Source organism: Canis lupus, chromosome 2 (genome assembly GCF_011100685.1).
Source record: "Canis lupus familiaris isolate Mischka breed German Shepherd chromosome 2, alternate assembly UU_Cfam_GSD_1.0, whole genome shotgun sequence".
NCBI classification, from domain to species: Eukaryota; Metazoa; Chordata; class Mammalia; order Carnivora; family Canidae; genus Canis; species Canis lupus.
The window spans coordinates 53719088-53735908 of NC_049223.1; the positions used below are offsets into that span (position 1 = coordinate 53719088).

Genomic DNA, 16821 nt, shown 5'->3' on the forward strand with positions numbered 1-16821 from the left:
TGGTATCTCTTTTAAGTTTGGGGACACAAGAGGTAAAGGGGCCCATGAAGTTACAATTAGATATAAGAACACAATGTTTGCAGTATTTGGTTAATGTTTACTTTTTCCTCTTTCTTTTTTTGAGCATGAAAGATTCAGGAAGGTCAGTTCCTGAAAGAACCTGCAAGACCAATTTCCCAGGGCAATGGATGACCGATACGGTTAAAACAGTAATCAGCCAAAAAAAAAAAAAAAAAACAAAAACAAATCAGCCCCACGTCTCTTTTCTGGCCTCCTCCGCATAATTGTGGCAGCGCTCTGTCTCAGATTGACGCCCTCCCTCTCTCCCTTCAGATGATGGTCTCAATTTACCCTGATCCTAGAAAGTTCTTTTCTGCTTGTATTCGAGGAATTTTTTTCACAAAACAAAACAAACTAAATGTAGGTCTCCAACCAACTGTTAAGAATGCCTCTAAAGTATTCTTTAGAACATTCATTATTGGGGCACCCGGGTGGCTCAGGGGTTGAGTGGCTGCCTCGGCTCAGGCCGTGACCCCGGGGTCCTGGGATCGAGTCCCGCATTGGGCTCCCCACCTGGAGCCTGCTTCTCCCTCTTCCTGTGTCTCTGCCTCTCTGTTTCTAACATGAATAAATAAATAAATAAAATCTTAAAAAAATAAAAATAAATAAAATGTTCATTATGGAAGATAAAGTCTCCACAAAAAGTGCATCAAACATACCTGTAGTTTTTGATAAATGTTATAAAAGTAATAGCCATGTGGCTTGCACCTGAGTAAATGGAATATTGCCAGCACCCCAAGCACATCTCACTCTTCTCTTCCACTCTTACCTTTATTTTCTTAAGAAAGATAACAATGAAAAAAAATTTTTTTTTAAATTTTAAAAATTTAAAAAAATAAAAAAGAAAGATAACAATGTCTTTGCTTTTCTTTGTATTTTTGCCACTTAATGTTTAGAATTCCCAAGTGATACAAGGTAGTTTTGCCTGTTTTTGAACCTTATATAAATGGAGTCATACTGTGTTTTTTTGAGCGAGGGTTGGCTTGTTTATTTTGTTCAATATATTTGAAAGACTCAACACATTGTTGGAAGAATTGCTAATTGGCTCATTTTCATCCATAATACTCCATGGTAGACATTTTTTTAGGGTTGGATTTTTTGTTTTTTGGGTTTTTTCCCCCTATAGCTGCAACTCTGAGGTCTTTCTATGGGTAGGTGGTTTAAAGGAATTTGAGTATTTTTTTAGAGAGGAAAAAATAAAGCAGTTCTAGAGTATAGTAACACTGTTAAGACATTAGTTCTGGAATTAGATTACGTGGGCTGAATCCCAACTCTTAAAATTAGCAGACGTTTTGAGTAGACGAAGGAAACTTTCTGAGCTTTAGATATCTCCACACGGGGGAATTACTTGTAGCATAAGATCGTTCTAAGGATCAAAAAAAAAAAAAAAAAAAAAAAAAGTCCATAAAACGGAACAGAGCCTGGCACAGGATAGTGATGGTGTTTGCAATTATTGTCACTCCACTTGTTGAAGTTCCCATCCAGGTACTCTCTCTGTTTAACCTTGGATCCTTCCAGGAGGATCTTGCTTAATACATAGGAATTTAGGCAATAAAGCTTTACTCACCATGTCTCATCATCCTCTCAGAAATTGCCTTCCCAGTGACTTCCTCAAGAATTCCTCCATAAATCTGTCCAAGGAAACCACCCTCCAGGGCCTGGGACTCTCATCATTCATGATTGGATGGGGAACCTAGAGGCCCTTTAGGCCAGGCCCTCACCAACTCCAGACTGAGTTGCCCTTGACCAAATGCCAATCATTGCATTCGTGCACTAAGCAGGTGAGGCATAGGAGAAATATTCTAATCCTGCTGTCTTCTCTCCTCTGAAACCTAGTTCTAGGGATGTAAGCCTTGAAATGCTGTGAAGGAATGTGCTGTTTTCAAGTGACAGGACATTATCTGAAAGATGGGCATGGCTCATGGCTCCACAGGTGTGTTAGAATGGGGAATCAGGGTTGTATTCATTTGCTCATCCAACAAATATTTATGGAAGAATCATGTGACAGGGATTGTTTGGGGCAGATGAGAGACAGCAATGACTTGTTAAATTTATGGAGACTCTCTTGTGGCCCAGGATATGATCTGTCTTGGTGAACGGCCCAAGTGCTGCTCAACAACCTTAGGAAGAGGGGCAGCCCGGGTGGCTCAGCGGTTTAGTGCCCACCTTCAGCTCAGGGCGTGATCCTGGAGACCCGGGATCAAGTCCTACATCAGGCTCCCTGCATGGAGCCTGCTTCTCCCTCTGACTGTGTCTCTGTGTGTGTGTGTCTCATGAATAAATAAATAAAATCTTTAAAAAATAATATTAAAAAAAGAATGTTTAAAAAAAAACAACAACCTTAGGAAGAGAGTGCTATATACCATCTATCCCATGTTTACAGTGGAGAAAAAAAGAGGCCTGTGAAGTTTAATTTCCCTGTGTGTTCATCTTATCCAGCTACTAAGTGGCAACATTGAGATCTGAACTCACATTTCTGATGCCATATTTTGAGCTCTGAACTTTCTCCTTTACAGAAAAGAAGGAAGAAAAATTGTTTTTTTTTAAATCTTATCATTCATTTGATTGCATGTAAAACCAACAAATTTCTAATCATAGGTCTTCCGAGAATAATATTTACTTGGTTTCTGAGTCATGAGAATTTTCATCAAATAATGTTCAATAGTGTACGATAGTTGAAAAACACTACTGAGTTGCGGAAGGAATAGTTGATCAAAAATAATTAAAACATTGCCACAACTTATGATCGCATGTCATGATTACATTGAGCATGGCATCGTGCCCCATTCAACAAACTTTATCTTGCTATTGAAGAATGATGTGTTTAAGTTTTCAGGCTGGCTTTTCTTTCTGAACATTTTCAACTACTAACTAATATGCACACCATTAGGAAAGAGTTAAAAGAACAACGTCTTTACATTTTTCAATGTTGTGAGTGTTGTTTGGGAAGTTAACCTGAATGGAATAAAAACACTACACAATATTTCTTTTTAAAAAAGTGTTTTATGGGATCCCTGGGTGGTGCAGCGGTTTGGCACCTGCCTTTGGCCCAGGGCACGATCCTGGAGACCCGGGATCGAATCCCACGTCGGGCTCCCGGTGCATGGAGCCTGCTTCTCCCTCTGCCTCTGTCTCTGCCTCTCTCTCTCTCTCTCACTGTGTGCCTATCATAAATAAATAAAATAAAATAAAATAAAATAAAAAGTGTTTTATTTATTCACTCATGAGAGACACAGAGAGAGAGGGGGGCGGGCAGAGACAGAGGCAGAGGGAGAAGCAGGCTCCATGCAGGGAGCCTGATGCGGCACTCGATCCCAGGACCCCCAGCATCATGCCCCGAGCCAAAGGCAGATGATAACCTCTGAGCCACTCAGGAGTCCCATACACAATATTCCAATAGAAATTTAGCTCAGTGTTAAATTGAACTATATGAAAATGCCATTTTGTAGTTTAAAATGTTGATAAAACTTACCAATTCGTATAGTTTAACTTAATAAATCTGATTATTTCATTATCATGAATTCAGCAGTCACTGAAATGTAAGCTTTGCCAAGACAGGGACTTTTGGATTTTGTTCACTACTGTTGACGTGGTAAGCCCTCAGAAACTGGTTGGTGAATTAATTTGGGAAGCAAATGAAATATGGCAACTAACCCTCCACCCTAACACATGCCTTTGGGTTCAGGTTTAGTGTGGGAATAAGAAAAATAATATTTTATGCATAAATTAGTCCCTTTAAATTTTTTAATTTATTTGAGAGAGAGAGAGAGAGCACAAGCTGGGAGGTGGGTAGAGGGAGAGGGGAAGCAGACTCCCCACTGAGCAGGAAGCCAGATGTGGGGCTCGATCCCAGGACCCTGAGCTCACGACCCAAGTGGAAGGCAGATGCTTAACTGACCGAACCACCCAGGCGCCCTTAAGTTAGTCTCTAAAAATAACAAGAAGTTTAATTTAAAAACCTAATTCACCCAAGAGAATTGAAAACGTATGTCCACACAAACACCTGCATGTTCATAACAACATTATTGATAATGGTCAAACAATAGAAATAACCCAAATGTCCATCAACTGATGAAAGTTTAAACAACAGTGGTATATATCCATGCAATGCAATGAAATGAAATATTATTCAGCCATAAAAAAGGAATGGAGTACAGGCGGGTCCTGTAACATGAATGAACCTTGAAAACATTATGCTAAGAGGCCAAAAAAGGCCACTCTTGTGTTATCCATATAAAATCACATTATTGTATTAATGTATTATCCACATTAATGTATTACCCTGCAAAATGTCCAGAGTAGATAAATCAATAGAGACAGAAAGAAAGGTAGTGGTTGCCAGGGTCTGGAGGCAAGAGGCAATGGAGTGACTGCTAATGGCACAAAATTTCTGGAGTTATACAGTGGTGGTAATTGTACAACCTGCAGAATGTACAGAAAACCAGTGACTTGTATGAACACCTTTAAAAAATTCAGGATGAATTTTATGGTATGGTATGAGAAATACATTGCAACTCTTAAAAAGTGGGAAAAAAAACCCTGTAAGTTCTCTTCAGAACATGTCAAAGTACGCTATAAAATAATAGACGTGTTTATAAATCTGAGAGTATTAGGAAATGTTCCCTTGTTTAATTATAAACTGAATGGAATGTTTGGAGATTTCAGTAATCTGACAGCGAACATTAAGAGGATTAACCTGACTTCCCCAGTGTTAACAACACCAGTTTAAACTGCATCATTCAAAACCTACATGGTCATGCTAAAATAATTGTAGCACTGGCTTACACACACATACACACACACACACAATTAGATTAATTACGCATTAAGGCTGTCATCATTTCAAATACCTTATATTTATATTATGCTTTTACTTCCTTAAGTATTGAATTGTGCCTAAAGATCTGCCTATGGGAGAGTCACATCTGTAACCACTTAATTAAAGGCAGAGAAATGGGTGGGATTGGACAAAAATTAATTAGCAATGCTGACATTCCAGATTGGAACACAAAGCAGAGCAGGAATTTAAGAGACCTATATTCTAGCCTGAGAGTTAAATGCGAGAACTAAAACTGCAACATTCTGGAGTATAATTTTTTAAATTTAAATTTTAGGTAATAAATAAATAAATAAATAAATAAATAAATAAATAAATAAATTTTAGGTAGTTAACATACAGTGCAATATTGGTTTCTGGGGTAGAATTCAGGGATTTGTCACTTACGTACAACACCCAGGGCTCATCACAAGGGCCTCTCCTCAATCTGCATCCCCCACCTAGCCCATCCCCCACTCCCCTCCCTCCTTCAACCTTCAGTTTGTTCTTTATCGATAAGACTCTCCTATGGTTTGTTTCCTTCTCTTTTTTTCTTTATGCCCTTCCCATATGTGCCTCTGTTATCTTTCTTACATTCCACATAGGAGTGAAATCATCTGGTATTTGTCTTTCACAGACTGACTTATTTCACTTAGCATAGTACCTCCTAGCTCCATCCATGTCGTTGCAAATGGCAAGATTTCATTCTTTTTCATGACTAGCAATGTTCATATATATATATTTATATTTCACATCTTTATCCGTTCATCAGTTGATGGCCATTGGGGCTCTCTCTATGGTTTGGCTATTGTTGATAGTGCGGCTGTAACATCAGGGTGTGTGTATCCCTTGGAATCTGTATTTTTGCATCCTGTGGGTCATTATCTAGTAGTGTCGTTGCTGGACAATAGGGTAGTTCTGTGTTTAACATTGAGGAACTTACAGTACAGTTTTATTTTTTTTAAAGATTTTATTTAGGGACGCCTGGGTGGCTCAGCGGTTGAGTGTCTGCCTTCAGCCCAGGGCGTGATCCTGGAGTCACGGGATCGAGTCCCACATCGGGCTCCCTGCATGGAGCCTGCTTCTCCCTCTGCCTGCGTCTCTGCCTCTCTTTCTCTGTGTCTCTCATGAATAAATAAATAAAATATTTTTAAAAAATAATAAAGATTTTATTTACTTATTCATGAGAGAGAGAGAGAGAGAGAGAGAGAGGCAGAGACGCAGGCAGAGGGAGAAGCAGGCTCCATGTAGTGAGCCTGACACGGGAGCCTGGGGCCTCCAGGATCACACCCTAGGCCTAAGGTGGTGTTAAACCCCTGAGCCAGCAGGGCTGCCCCATACAGTACAGTTTTAAAAACCAAATTGATATACTATATATATAAATAAAAGGATACATGGGGTGCCTGGGTGGTTCAGTCCTTAGGCTTACTGCCTTGGCTTAGGGGTCCAGGGATCAAGCCCCTCACTGGGGTCCCTGCCCAGCCGGAAGTCTGTTTCTCCCTCTCTCTCTGCTGTTCCCCCTGCTTGTGCTCTCTTGGTCAAATAAATAAAATCTTAAAAAAAAAATGCACGTTACCTGTTATACCATGAATTTTCTTAAGTGGACACTCCAAGGGAACCAGCCTCCAAATCAAAAAATAAAACCTAGCACACAGAACGAGGGTGTTTTTACTCCCAAAGCCAAGAGAATATTAAAATGGTTTAAATCCCTTGGCGGGGGTGGGGAGAGTTTGCAACCTTGAGCTGGTGATAACGTGAACTCCAAAATGCACTTTATTTTGAGGGCAAATTTACCGAGGACACTGTATTCCTTCTCCCCTTCATTTAACCACTGTGAGCGCTGCTCCGTTTGGTCTGGCTCTAGGATTCCGAAACAGTTCCTTAATTCACGAGCGACTTTTGAGATCTCCCAGTTCCGGCTGCTTCTTTCCAACAAAAAAAAATTTTTTTTTTTAGTTTGTTTGTTTATTTATTTATTTCACACACAGAGAGGCAGAGACACAGGCAGAAGCAGATTTTAACCAAAGTTTCAGAGCAGAAAAGTGTTGGGCACGGTCGTGCCTTTCGCGTCAGGAGGGCGCAGGAGGGCCGAGCACCCTTGGACCCCTGCAGGGTCGGTCCCCTCCGTCGGCCGCCCGGCGCCAAACGCCCCTCCGCCAAACGCCGGCCGCGCAGCCGGGGGTGCTGGGGGGTCACCCCCACCTCGGGAGCGCTTGGGGGGAGTCCACCCCCACCTCGGGGGTTCCACCCCCACTTTGGGGGCGCTCGGGGAGGCACCCTCACCTCGGGGGCGCTGGGGGTGCACCCCCACCTCGGGGGCGCTCGGGGAGGCACTCCCATCTCGAGGTCCACCGCCACCTCGGGGGCACTCGGGGGACCACCCCCACCTCGGGGCGCCCGGGCCGCCAGGCTGCGCTGTCCCTTTAACTGCACCGGGCGAGGGTGTGCGGCGCAGGGCGGGGTCCTCCCGCCTCCTCCCCCACCGCTCCCTTCCCCCGCCCACCCGAGTTTCAGGTGAAGGGGTCACGGAGGGAGGAGGCGGCGCCCCGCGCTCTCCCGCCGGCGGCCACCGCCCCCTTCTCCGTCCCTGCGGGAGGCGGCGGGGCTCCGGGGTGCGGCCCGAGCGCAGGGGCCCGCGCGGCGCAACAGGTGAGGCGGACGCGGGGCCGCGCGGCTCCAGGTCGGGCGGGGCGCCGGTGCGCATGCCCGGGGACGGGGTGGGGGGGGGAGGGGAGGGGGCGGGGGCGGGGGCCGGCGAGCGCCGAAGGGCTGGCCGCATTCCTCGGCTGGCTCCCGGCTGCGTGCGGGCCGCGCTCGGCGTCAGGTGCGCCGCCAAGTGAGCTGCGGGGCGGGGGCGGGGGGCGGGGGGCGCGGGGCGGCCGGGGTCCCCGCGCGGGCTCGAGGCTCGGGTCCCGGAGGGGCGGGGGGTGGCGCCCGGCGCGGGTTTCGGTGGCGGTTTCGCCTCCGGGCTGGGACTGGCGGGAGTCGGGGGGAGCGGGCCCGCCGGGAGCGCGGGGGGCGGAGAGGCTTCGAGGGGCGGGCGCTGGGGGCGGGGGGCGCGGGCACCCTTGGGCTTTGTGGGGGGCGGGCGGGCCGGCAGCGCGGTCGGCGGGCAGAGGGCGCGCCCGCCTCCTCGGGGTCCCGAGCGCGGGGCTGCAGCCGGGGGTGCGCTCGCCGGCCGGGGCGACCCCAGCGAGCCCGCCGCACCCAGCCGCGGGGCGTCGCGGGGGGAGAGGGGCGACGGGCTCCGTCCGGGAGGCCCTGGAGCCGGGCCGGGCCGGCGGCGTCCGGTGGTGGCCGCGCCGCGAGCCCGCGTCCGTTTGAGCCTGGGGGGGCGGGGATTCGGCTCCGAGCGGGGCTGCGCTTCGAGGGAAGCTGTTCGCGCCGCGGCCCCGGAGCCGAGAGCCCGCCGGCGGGGCGCGCACCTGCCCGCGGCTGCGACCCCTGCGGCCCCGCCGCGCACCTGCCTCGGGACGGCCCGGCTGGCCGTGCACCTGCCCGGGGCCGCGCACCTGCCTCGGGGCGGCCCGGCTGGTCGTGCACCTGCCCGGGGCTGCGACCCCTGCGGCCCCGCCGCGCTCCTGCCTCGGGGCGGCCCGGCTGGTCATGCACCTGCCCGGGGCCGCGACCCCTGCGCTCCCGGCCCCCAGCGCCCTGCAGAGCCCCGAGCCCCCGAGCCCGGGGGGCCGCCCACCTGGCCGAGCAGCCGCTGAGCCGGGGCGGGGAAGGGGCGGCCTTCCAGGGCCGCGGTGGCCCTCAGGCACAATAGACGTATTATTGGGATCCCTGGAAAAGAGGAACCTTCCCGTTAAGGCACTTGGGGCGATTGTTGCTGTGATTGAAAGTAGTCCTTTCAAGGACAGGTCGGTTTCTCAAGCCGCCCCCCCCCCCCCAACTTTATTTCGTTTGCACAGTACGAATGAATCGTGTGTTTTGTCTTCCTGTTGATTTAAGGTAGACCTTGCAAATGGCGCGACCACAGGAAGAGCGTCTGCCCCAAGCAGCACCTGCGTGGGGGCCTTGGCATTGATTTAGTAGGTGCTGCCCTGGTGAGATGATGGAGGGGAGGCTGGCAGGGGAGCGCCGGGCAGTCCTCCTCAGAGCCAGGCCCAGTCCTAAAAGACGCTTGTCCTCTGTATCCTTTCATGATCCAATTCTGAAAGGTAGATCTTACCAGAACTCCAGTTTACAGGTAAAACACCGCCAGGGGAAATACTACAAATGGTGTGGCTTGAAAATTGCTTCAGCTCCTCAGGGAGGCTCTGCTAGGAAAGAAGCAGCCCTTGAAATTCCACACCAGAGCAACTTGGGGCTTTTCTAGAACTCTGTACCTTTGACTAGTCCCTGCGCTCTCGTAAAATACTTCCATGTCTCGTTTGAGGTGACGGTAAACGTCCTGTTTTTCTCTTAAGGATCATGTTGGAATTACTGCCCTTTCAAAATTACAAGAGATTGCTCTTGACCACATAAATTAACTGATAGAACATCTTTGACCTGCCCAGAAGGGAAGTTTTCTTCAATTGCATTTTAAGGCTTACTTGATTAGAGTCCCGTGCAGGCTTTTTTCATCCAGGTTATTATTTATGGGAATACTGGGGTAAAAAGACTTGTGGAGTTTTGTTACAGCTTTTGTTTTAGCCTGGAGGCTAACCCCATGCTTCCTAATCTTGACTATGGTATGAATCACCTGGGGGTTTTATTAACACAGATTCTGATTCATGGGTCAGATGTGGGGCCTGGAATCCTGCTTTTCAACAATCTAACAAGTGATGTCCATATGGTTGTGTGTTTCACTCTTTTCTCTCCTTGAGATTCTAAGCACTTAACTAATCTGGTTGAGCATACAGGATTGTATTTAGCGAGCACTAGTGTTGTGAAGAACCTAAAGGCATTCACAGCCGTGTAGAAATCCCATCTGGACAGTGTGGGCTCTTCGTTTTATAAATCAGATGTTGGTTGATCGTCACTTTGTGCCAGGGATTTTAGTGACCAGGTGGAAGAGTAATGATCAAGACAGACATCCAGATGCTTGGTTTTTGTTTTTGTTTTTTTTTAAATATTTTATTTATTCATGAGAGACACAGAGAGAGAGAGAGAGAGGCAGAGACACAGGCAGAGGGAGAAGCAGGCTCCATGCAGGGAGCCTGATGTGGGACTCGATCCCGGGACCCTGGGGTGATGCCCTGAGCCGAAGGCAGGCGCTCAACTGCTGAGCTACTCAGGCATCCCGGACATCTAGGTGCTTGTAAAGCTGTTATTCCAGTTGGGGTGGAGATGGTGGCCGTTTAAAAAATTTAAAAAAGAGAGAAGGAAAAAATAATAATAATTAGGAGGGAATTTGCTCTGAAAATACAAGTGGGTTTGGTGGATGGAGTGGGTGACCGGGAGGGCACCTCTGAGGAGGGGGTATTTAAGAAAAGAGCTAAACAGCAGGTGTCTGCCCATTTGTAGATAGGGAATGTCAAGATCAAGGCCCTTCTGGGATAGATGCCTTTAATCAGGTAGCGATGCTGAAAATACATGGTGTGCTTAAAAATCATCTGGAGAGTTTAAAATGCAGGTTCCCATACAGAGCTTATCTATTGCAAAAGCTGCCTAATCTAAAAATTTTAGATAGTTTGCTAATTAGGTGCCAAAATATAAATAGAATCATTTAATACTAGGCACAACTTTTACAAATTTCTTTTCTTTTCTTTTTTTTTTTTTAAAGATTTTATTTATTTATTCATGAGACACAGAGAGAGGCAGAGACACACACAGACAGAGGGAGAAGCAGGCTCCATGCAGGGAGCCCGATGCAGAACTCAATCCCAGGACCCCGGGATCACGACCTGAGCTGAAGGCAGATGCTCCACCACTGAGCCACCCAGGTGCCCCTAAAAAACTTCTCAAAGGCAAATTATTTGCTGTGTGTAATTGAAAAGAAATAGGCTCTTAAATATGATAAAGTTTTATCTTTTATTTAGTTGATTTAAATAAGTATTCAGGGGCATAGCATTTTCAGGCTTTTGTCTTAGATTTCTTCTAGGACTGCTTTGGCCAGTAAACATTTTCAAGAGAACTTTTTTTTTTTTTTATGTTTTAACATTAATCTACTTTACATGTTTACTAAGAAGAGCCTCCTGTATCCCTTAAGCTCCTCTTAGTCAGCTGTTTGACTTATGTCCCTGTTACTCACATGGTACAGGTTCTGTGACCATGGCCATTGAGCCCCTTAGGCCAGGTCCTGTATCCTTTTCATTCATTTCGTTTTATCTTCCATTCAACATACATTTATTGAGCAAGTAATGTTAATATTGTCCTACTGGAGATTGGATAAGTCTGTTCTTGGTCTTTTTTTTTTTTTTTTTTCCACCTTTGGCTGTGACTGTAAAGCACAGTCCCATACTGCCTTGAAGGAGACATCAGAGTTCCTTCATGCAGCACAGTCTCTCCAGACTATCAAACAACTTGAGCTTTGCATACATGGCCTGAGATCAAATTGTTACTTGTTATTTTTGAAGGGTGTGTGGAGTCAGGGTAAGGGAGAGGCTTCCTAACATTGATGTGAAATCTGATCCTGAGTATCTTTTCTTCAAAGAAAGGTTTGTAGGACTACAAAGACAGCTCTGCAGATACTTAAAGGCTGCTGTAGTGGTCCTTCTAATGTTGATTTGTCCAGGCCAAACATTTCCTGTTTTTTCAGTCATTTGTCTTAACACATGGTTTTTCTGGTTCTTGGTCAGTCAGTCTGTCACCCCCTGGAGAGGCACCTAGTTGGAACATGATGTACAGATCTCATGGTGATGCAGAAGGTTTGTTTTTTCTAGATCGAAGCGCTGTATGTGAATACTGCCAAAGTTTGGGGTAGCTTGTTAACTTTGTTGGAATTCTTACAAAGAAATGCACTTTTAAAAAATGAGTCTATGTTTGTAAAAGGATTTATTGGTGTCACCAGTATTTGAAAATGGATACAATGTACCTAAGTGCCTAAACACTGAAAAATGTCTCACTTTGAAGATAACCACCTTGCTGTGAATATTTTTGCTCATCTTTCTTAATATATCATCTTTTTTAATTATTCCAGCCTGGAGGTCAGGCTTATCCCCTGCGCTTGGGGATAGGAGAGTAGTGAGGTTCAAGGAAGAGAAGTAGAATTTGTCCCCACATATTGTGAGCTTTTAAAACCACTAGGTTGGGACGCCTGAGTGGCTCAGTGGTTTAGTGTCTGCCTTTGGCCCCAGGGTGTGATCCTGGAGTCCCTGGATCAAGTCCCACATTGGGGTGTCCGCAGGGAGCCTGCTTCTCCCTCTGCCTATGTCTCTGTCTCTCTCTCTCTGTGTCTCTCATGAATAAATAAATAAAATATTAAAAAAAAAAAACACTAGGTTTATTTTAGCTCATTGTTCCAGCCCTGCAGAGGATGTGATGTGCCTGCAGCCGGTGAGTTAGTTATCCTTTCTGGTGTTTTGTCACCTGCAGATCTGGGTATGCCAGCCCACCTTGTCTGTGGTCACCAAAACGACCTCCCTCTAGGTGGACATAAGTGGTCTGTTCTCTTGCCCTATTTCGATTCCACACTTCAGTCCCAGAGGCGTCGGCCTGACCATGCCGTCTGTGCACAGGGATGTGCGGAAGATTCTCAGGCTTCATCTACCAGTTTGTTAATCTAGGAAAAGAACAGGAAGCCGATATGGCGTGACCTGTTCTTGATAAACTTCCTAAAGTTATTTGCTTCACGATATAAAATCTCTAGTGTTAGAGGAGATATGATGACTAACCTCTGAATCCAGGAAATAGCAGTTTGGAAAGGGATTTTGGTGTCTGAATTTTTGACAAAATTTGAACTTCATCCTTAGTCTGGATTAGTTTAGAATTTCTAAGAACCACCATGGAGGGGCGCCGGGCAGGCTCCGTCAGTAGAGTCTGTGACTTTTTTTTTTTTTTTTTTTTTGAGTCTGTGACTTGATTTCAGGGTAGTGAGTTTGAGCTCCACGTTGGGCATAGAGATTACTTAAACAACTATCACGGGGGCACCTGGGTGACTCGGTGGTTGAGTGTCTGCCTTCAGCTCGGGACGTGATCCCAGGGTCCTGGGATCGAGTCCCACATCGGGCTCCCTGCGTTGGAGCCTGCTTCTCCCTCTGCCTAGTCTCAGTATGTGTGTCTCATGAATAAATAAATAAAATCTTAAAAAAAAACAAAACACAAAACCTACCATGGAGCCTGGAATTTTTGGCACAGTCTTGAATGAGTGAGCCCTCGCTACAGGGCTCAGATTCCTCTAAGGTCAGTTTGTCACTATTTGACATTCAGCTTCAGAACTGAAGTTGTACATTTAATATGATTAAATTCAGTTTTTCTTTTTAAAGATTTATTTATTAGTGTCCGTGCGCCCCTGTGCTCCTGAGTCGAGGTGGGGGGCAGAGGGAAAGTGAGAGAGAGAGTCTCAAGCGGACCCTGTGCCAAGGACAGAGGCTGACCAGGGACTTGATCTCCTGACCCTGAGATCACAACCTGAGCTGTGGAAGTCCAGAGTCAGTTGCTTAACCGACTGAGCCACCCCGATGCCCCTAATAGTGTTTAAATTCAGTGGTTTTTTTTTTTTTTTTTTTTAATGTTCTTTTTCTGAACATCGTATTGGAAGCCAGTCTGGACTTTTACTCTTGCTGAACACTGTAACGTGCTAATGGCCAGAGTTGCCCATTTGTGTGTGCATCTGGGTGCTAGTTACACCCAGATCTTGGTGTCCCTAACATTCATAGATTCCCATCCTTGAAGTTTTACCTAATTACATTTGGGCAGTATTTTATCCTGAGAAATTTGGAATTGACTGTCCTTACGGATGTGAAGGATAGTTGCCATCGATTCTAAAGAACACAATTTAGAGAGTTTGAATTTCTTTACTTTTCCTAACAGAATACCTTATTTGCATGAACCTTATTTGAGAAGGAAAAAATATCCTACTGTTTAATATGCTCAGACTGTAGGTCTTGCTCAAGTGACCCTCGTTGCCCTCCACCCCCAGCTTCCTTCTCTATTGCTTTAAGTCTCGGTCCTTCTCTGCTTATCTCTGTTCTGTACTTGATCACATAGCCCTAATAACTAAATAACTGCCTGTGATAGTTGTTTCTTTTTTGTGTGTGACCTTTCAAAGTACTTCTGCTGGTCCCCATGGTATAGTGTAGGTGCTTAATAAGTACTTGTTGATGGGGATGCCTGGGTGGTTCACTGGGTTGGTTAAGCACCCGACTCTTGATTTCGGCTCCGGTCATAATCTCAGTCATGATGTCAGGCTCTGTAGGGAGTATGCTTGAAATTCTTTCTCCCTCTGCTTCCCCTATTTGCATATGTGCTCGCTCTCAAAACAACAAAAAAGGTAAATACATGGTGTTGCCAAAAGTTTAAAAAAAAAAACAATATATTTTAAGAAATATCTTTTATATTTCTTGTCCTTTGAAGGAATAGTTTGGAAAAATACCATTTTTTTAAATGTATGCTGTAAAAACTTAATGAAATTTTTATTACTACAACTTAGTAATTAAAGTCAGTATTTGTATGCCAGTGGCGTGCGAAGCATGGTGCTTGGTGCTGTGAGGACCACCAGGCCGGATGGTTCCTATGTACAGTGATTTCCTGTACTCAAGGAATTGATGGTCCCATTTGCAAGGATGGCAGTGAGAAGGACAAGAGGAATAATCAGGAGAAGTTAGTTGAGATATGGATCAGCAGGGAAACTGAGCTCAGTAATAATGCTGTTCCCCTACTTCCATTGCTTAGGTTGGCTTATTTTGGGGAGCTCTGGGATCCTGCTCGTCCTGAAGATCGGGTGATCATTGACATCAGCCATGTCATCGAGGCCTTTTGAGAGTCCACCTCCGTATAGACCTGATGAATTGTAAGTAATTCTTTAGTTTTTGTTGTTGTTATGAAGTCTGTCATATGTAAAAAAAATATGTATAGTTGAAACATTCATCTGTTAAGTGTTTGCTGTATTGGGACACCTGGGTGGCTCAGTGATTGAGCATCTGCCTTCAGCTCAGGGCGTGATCCCAGGGTCCTGGGATTGAGTCCCGCATCGGGCTCCCCACAGGGAGCCTGCTTCTCCCTCTGCCTGTGTCTCTGCCTCTCTCTGTCTCTCATGAATAAATAAATAAAATCTTTAAAAAAATGTTTGCTATATTAATAACGTGTGTTTGTAAATTTAGATTGAAGCAAAGGGCATGAAATGGAAGTGCGTTTCCCTCTGAAGCTTAATGCCAGGATGCCACTGTGTGTCTGCAGAGGCGACTCTTGTCGCCTGTTGCAGTTGTTTGCTTCTGTATAGCTTAGGCTTAAACTCGTGTGTATATTTATTCCTTTTTTTTTTTTTTTTTTGTCACAAACGATATGAAGCTTCTGTATTAATGCTTTGTTTAGGTGACTGATCCTGAAATTCACTCATTGTACTTTTATTGACATCCAGTTCACACACCACCCAATTCACCCATTTGGAGCAGACAGCTCAGTGGTGTTAGTGTATACGCAGAGTTATACGACCATTACCATGTCAATTTTATTTTATTTTTTTTATTTTTTATTTATTTTTATTTTTTCATTTATTTATGATAGGCACACAGTGAGAGAGAGAGAGAGGCAGAGACACAGGCAAAGGGAGAAGCAGGCTCCATGCACCGGGAGCCCGACGTGGGATTCGATCCTGGGTCTCCAGGATCGCGCCCTGGGCCAAAGGCAGGCGCCAAACCGCTGCGCCACCCAGGGATCCCACCATGTCAATTTTAGAACATTTTCATCACCCCCTTCCCAAAGGAACCCCTGTGGACTAGCACTCACTCCTTGTCCCATTGGCCACCATCACCACCCCAACCCTGCCCCAAGTACTGGGCCATCACCGATCTACTTTTTGTGTCTAGATTTGTCCGTTTTGGACACATTTCCTCTGAATGTGATCATGCAATATGTGGTCCTCTGGGGCTGATTCTTTTACTTGGCCTAATATTTTCCACATTGTCAGTTTTAAGAGTGATTCCTGCCATTATACAAAGCAAGAAGCAACCCTGAGGGTTCTTGGTGTCCCTAGTCATTTGGAAATTTAACAGTGAAAAATTTGAAATGGGTTATCACACGTTGATGGGGATTTTTTTCATTCAAGTAGTGTGTAGCCTCCACTCTTTGATGGCTGTCGTGGGAGTTATGCGTCTGTTACGCTGCCTCTTAACACCTGAGCATGGTAGGGACCCAGTTTGTGATGATGTGGTCTCAAAGTCATGCTAGAGAACATAGTAATCGGGCAGTGCTCTGTGAACCCCAGACTCCTTTTGTGTTGTTTTTGTAAACACCGGTGAAATACAACACACACATCAAAAAGAGCACAGAATGTGTGTATGAAATGATGAATAAAGACAAAGCAAAATCATCAGTGGAGAAAGACATCTCCAAGTCCTTCCGTGTGTCCCCTCCTTTCCCTGGAAACCACCTGTTGTGACGAATGGCCAGCACTTTTCTCTCTTTTTTTAACCGTTTTATATATACTAAACAGTACATTTCAGTTTTACTTGTTATTAAATGTGGGTTTTTTTTGCCTCAGAGGAGTGCTACAGAAATAAAATGTGAGGGGCACCTGGTGTCTCAGTGAAACATCTGCCTTTGGCTCAGGTCATGATCCCGGGGTCCTAGGATGGAGCCCCATGTCGGGCTCCCTGCTCATGCACTCGCTGTCTTTCTTTCTCAAATAAGTACATAAAAATTGAGAAATAAGAAAACATGAACCATATGTATAGTTTTGTTCTAACCATATTAAAAACACATTCTAATAATAGTTTTACTATTTATATAATATGTAATTGTAATATTTAATATTTAATGTAATATATACAGAATATCATTTCAATGTGTGATATGAACACTGACTGAGATAGTTTGCATTCATTTTTTTAATAGTTGGGTTTTTTTTTTTTTAAGATTTT

The 16821-nt window shown here is 45.2% G+C and overlaps 1 protein-coding gene across 1 annotated transcript in view; it reads left to right on the plus strand.

Annotated features, from left to right (window-relative positions):
• Positions 1-14633: 14633 nt before the first annotated feature.
• Positions 14634-16821, plus strand: part of OCLN (occludin) — a 45372-nt gene continuing 43184 nt past the window's right edge. Inside the window, 1 exon segment of the mRNA NM_001003195.1 lies at positions 14634-14753. Coding sequence (NP_001003195.1) covers positions 14704-14753 — 50 coding nt within the window. The 5' untranslated portion in view covers positions 14634-14703.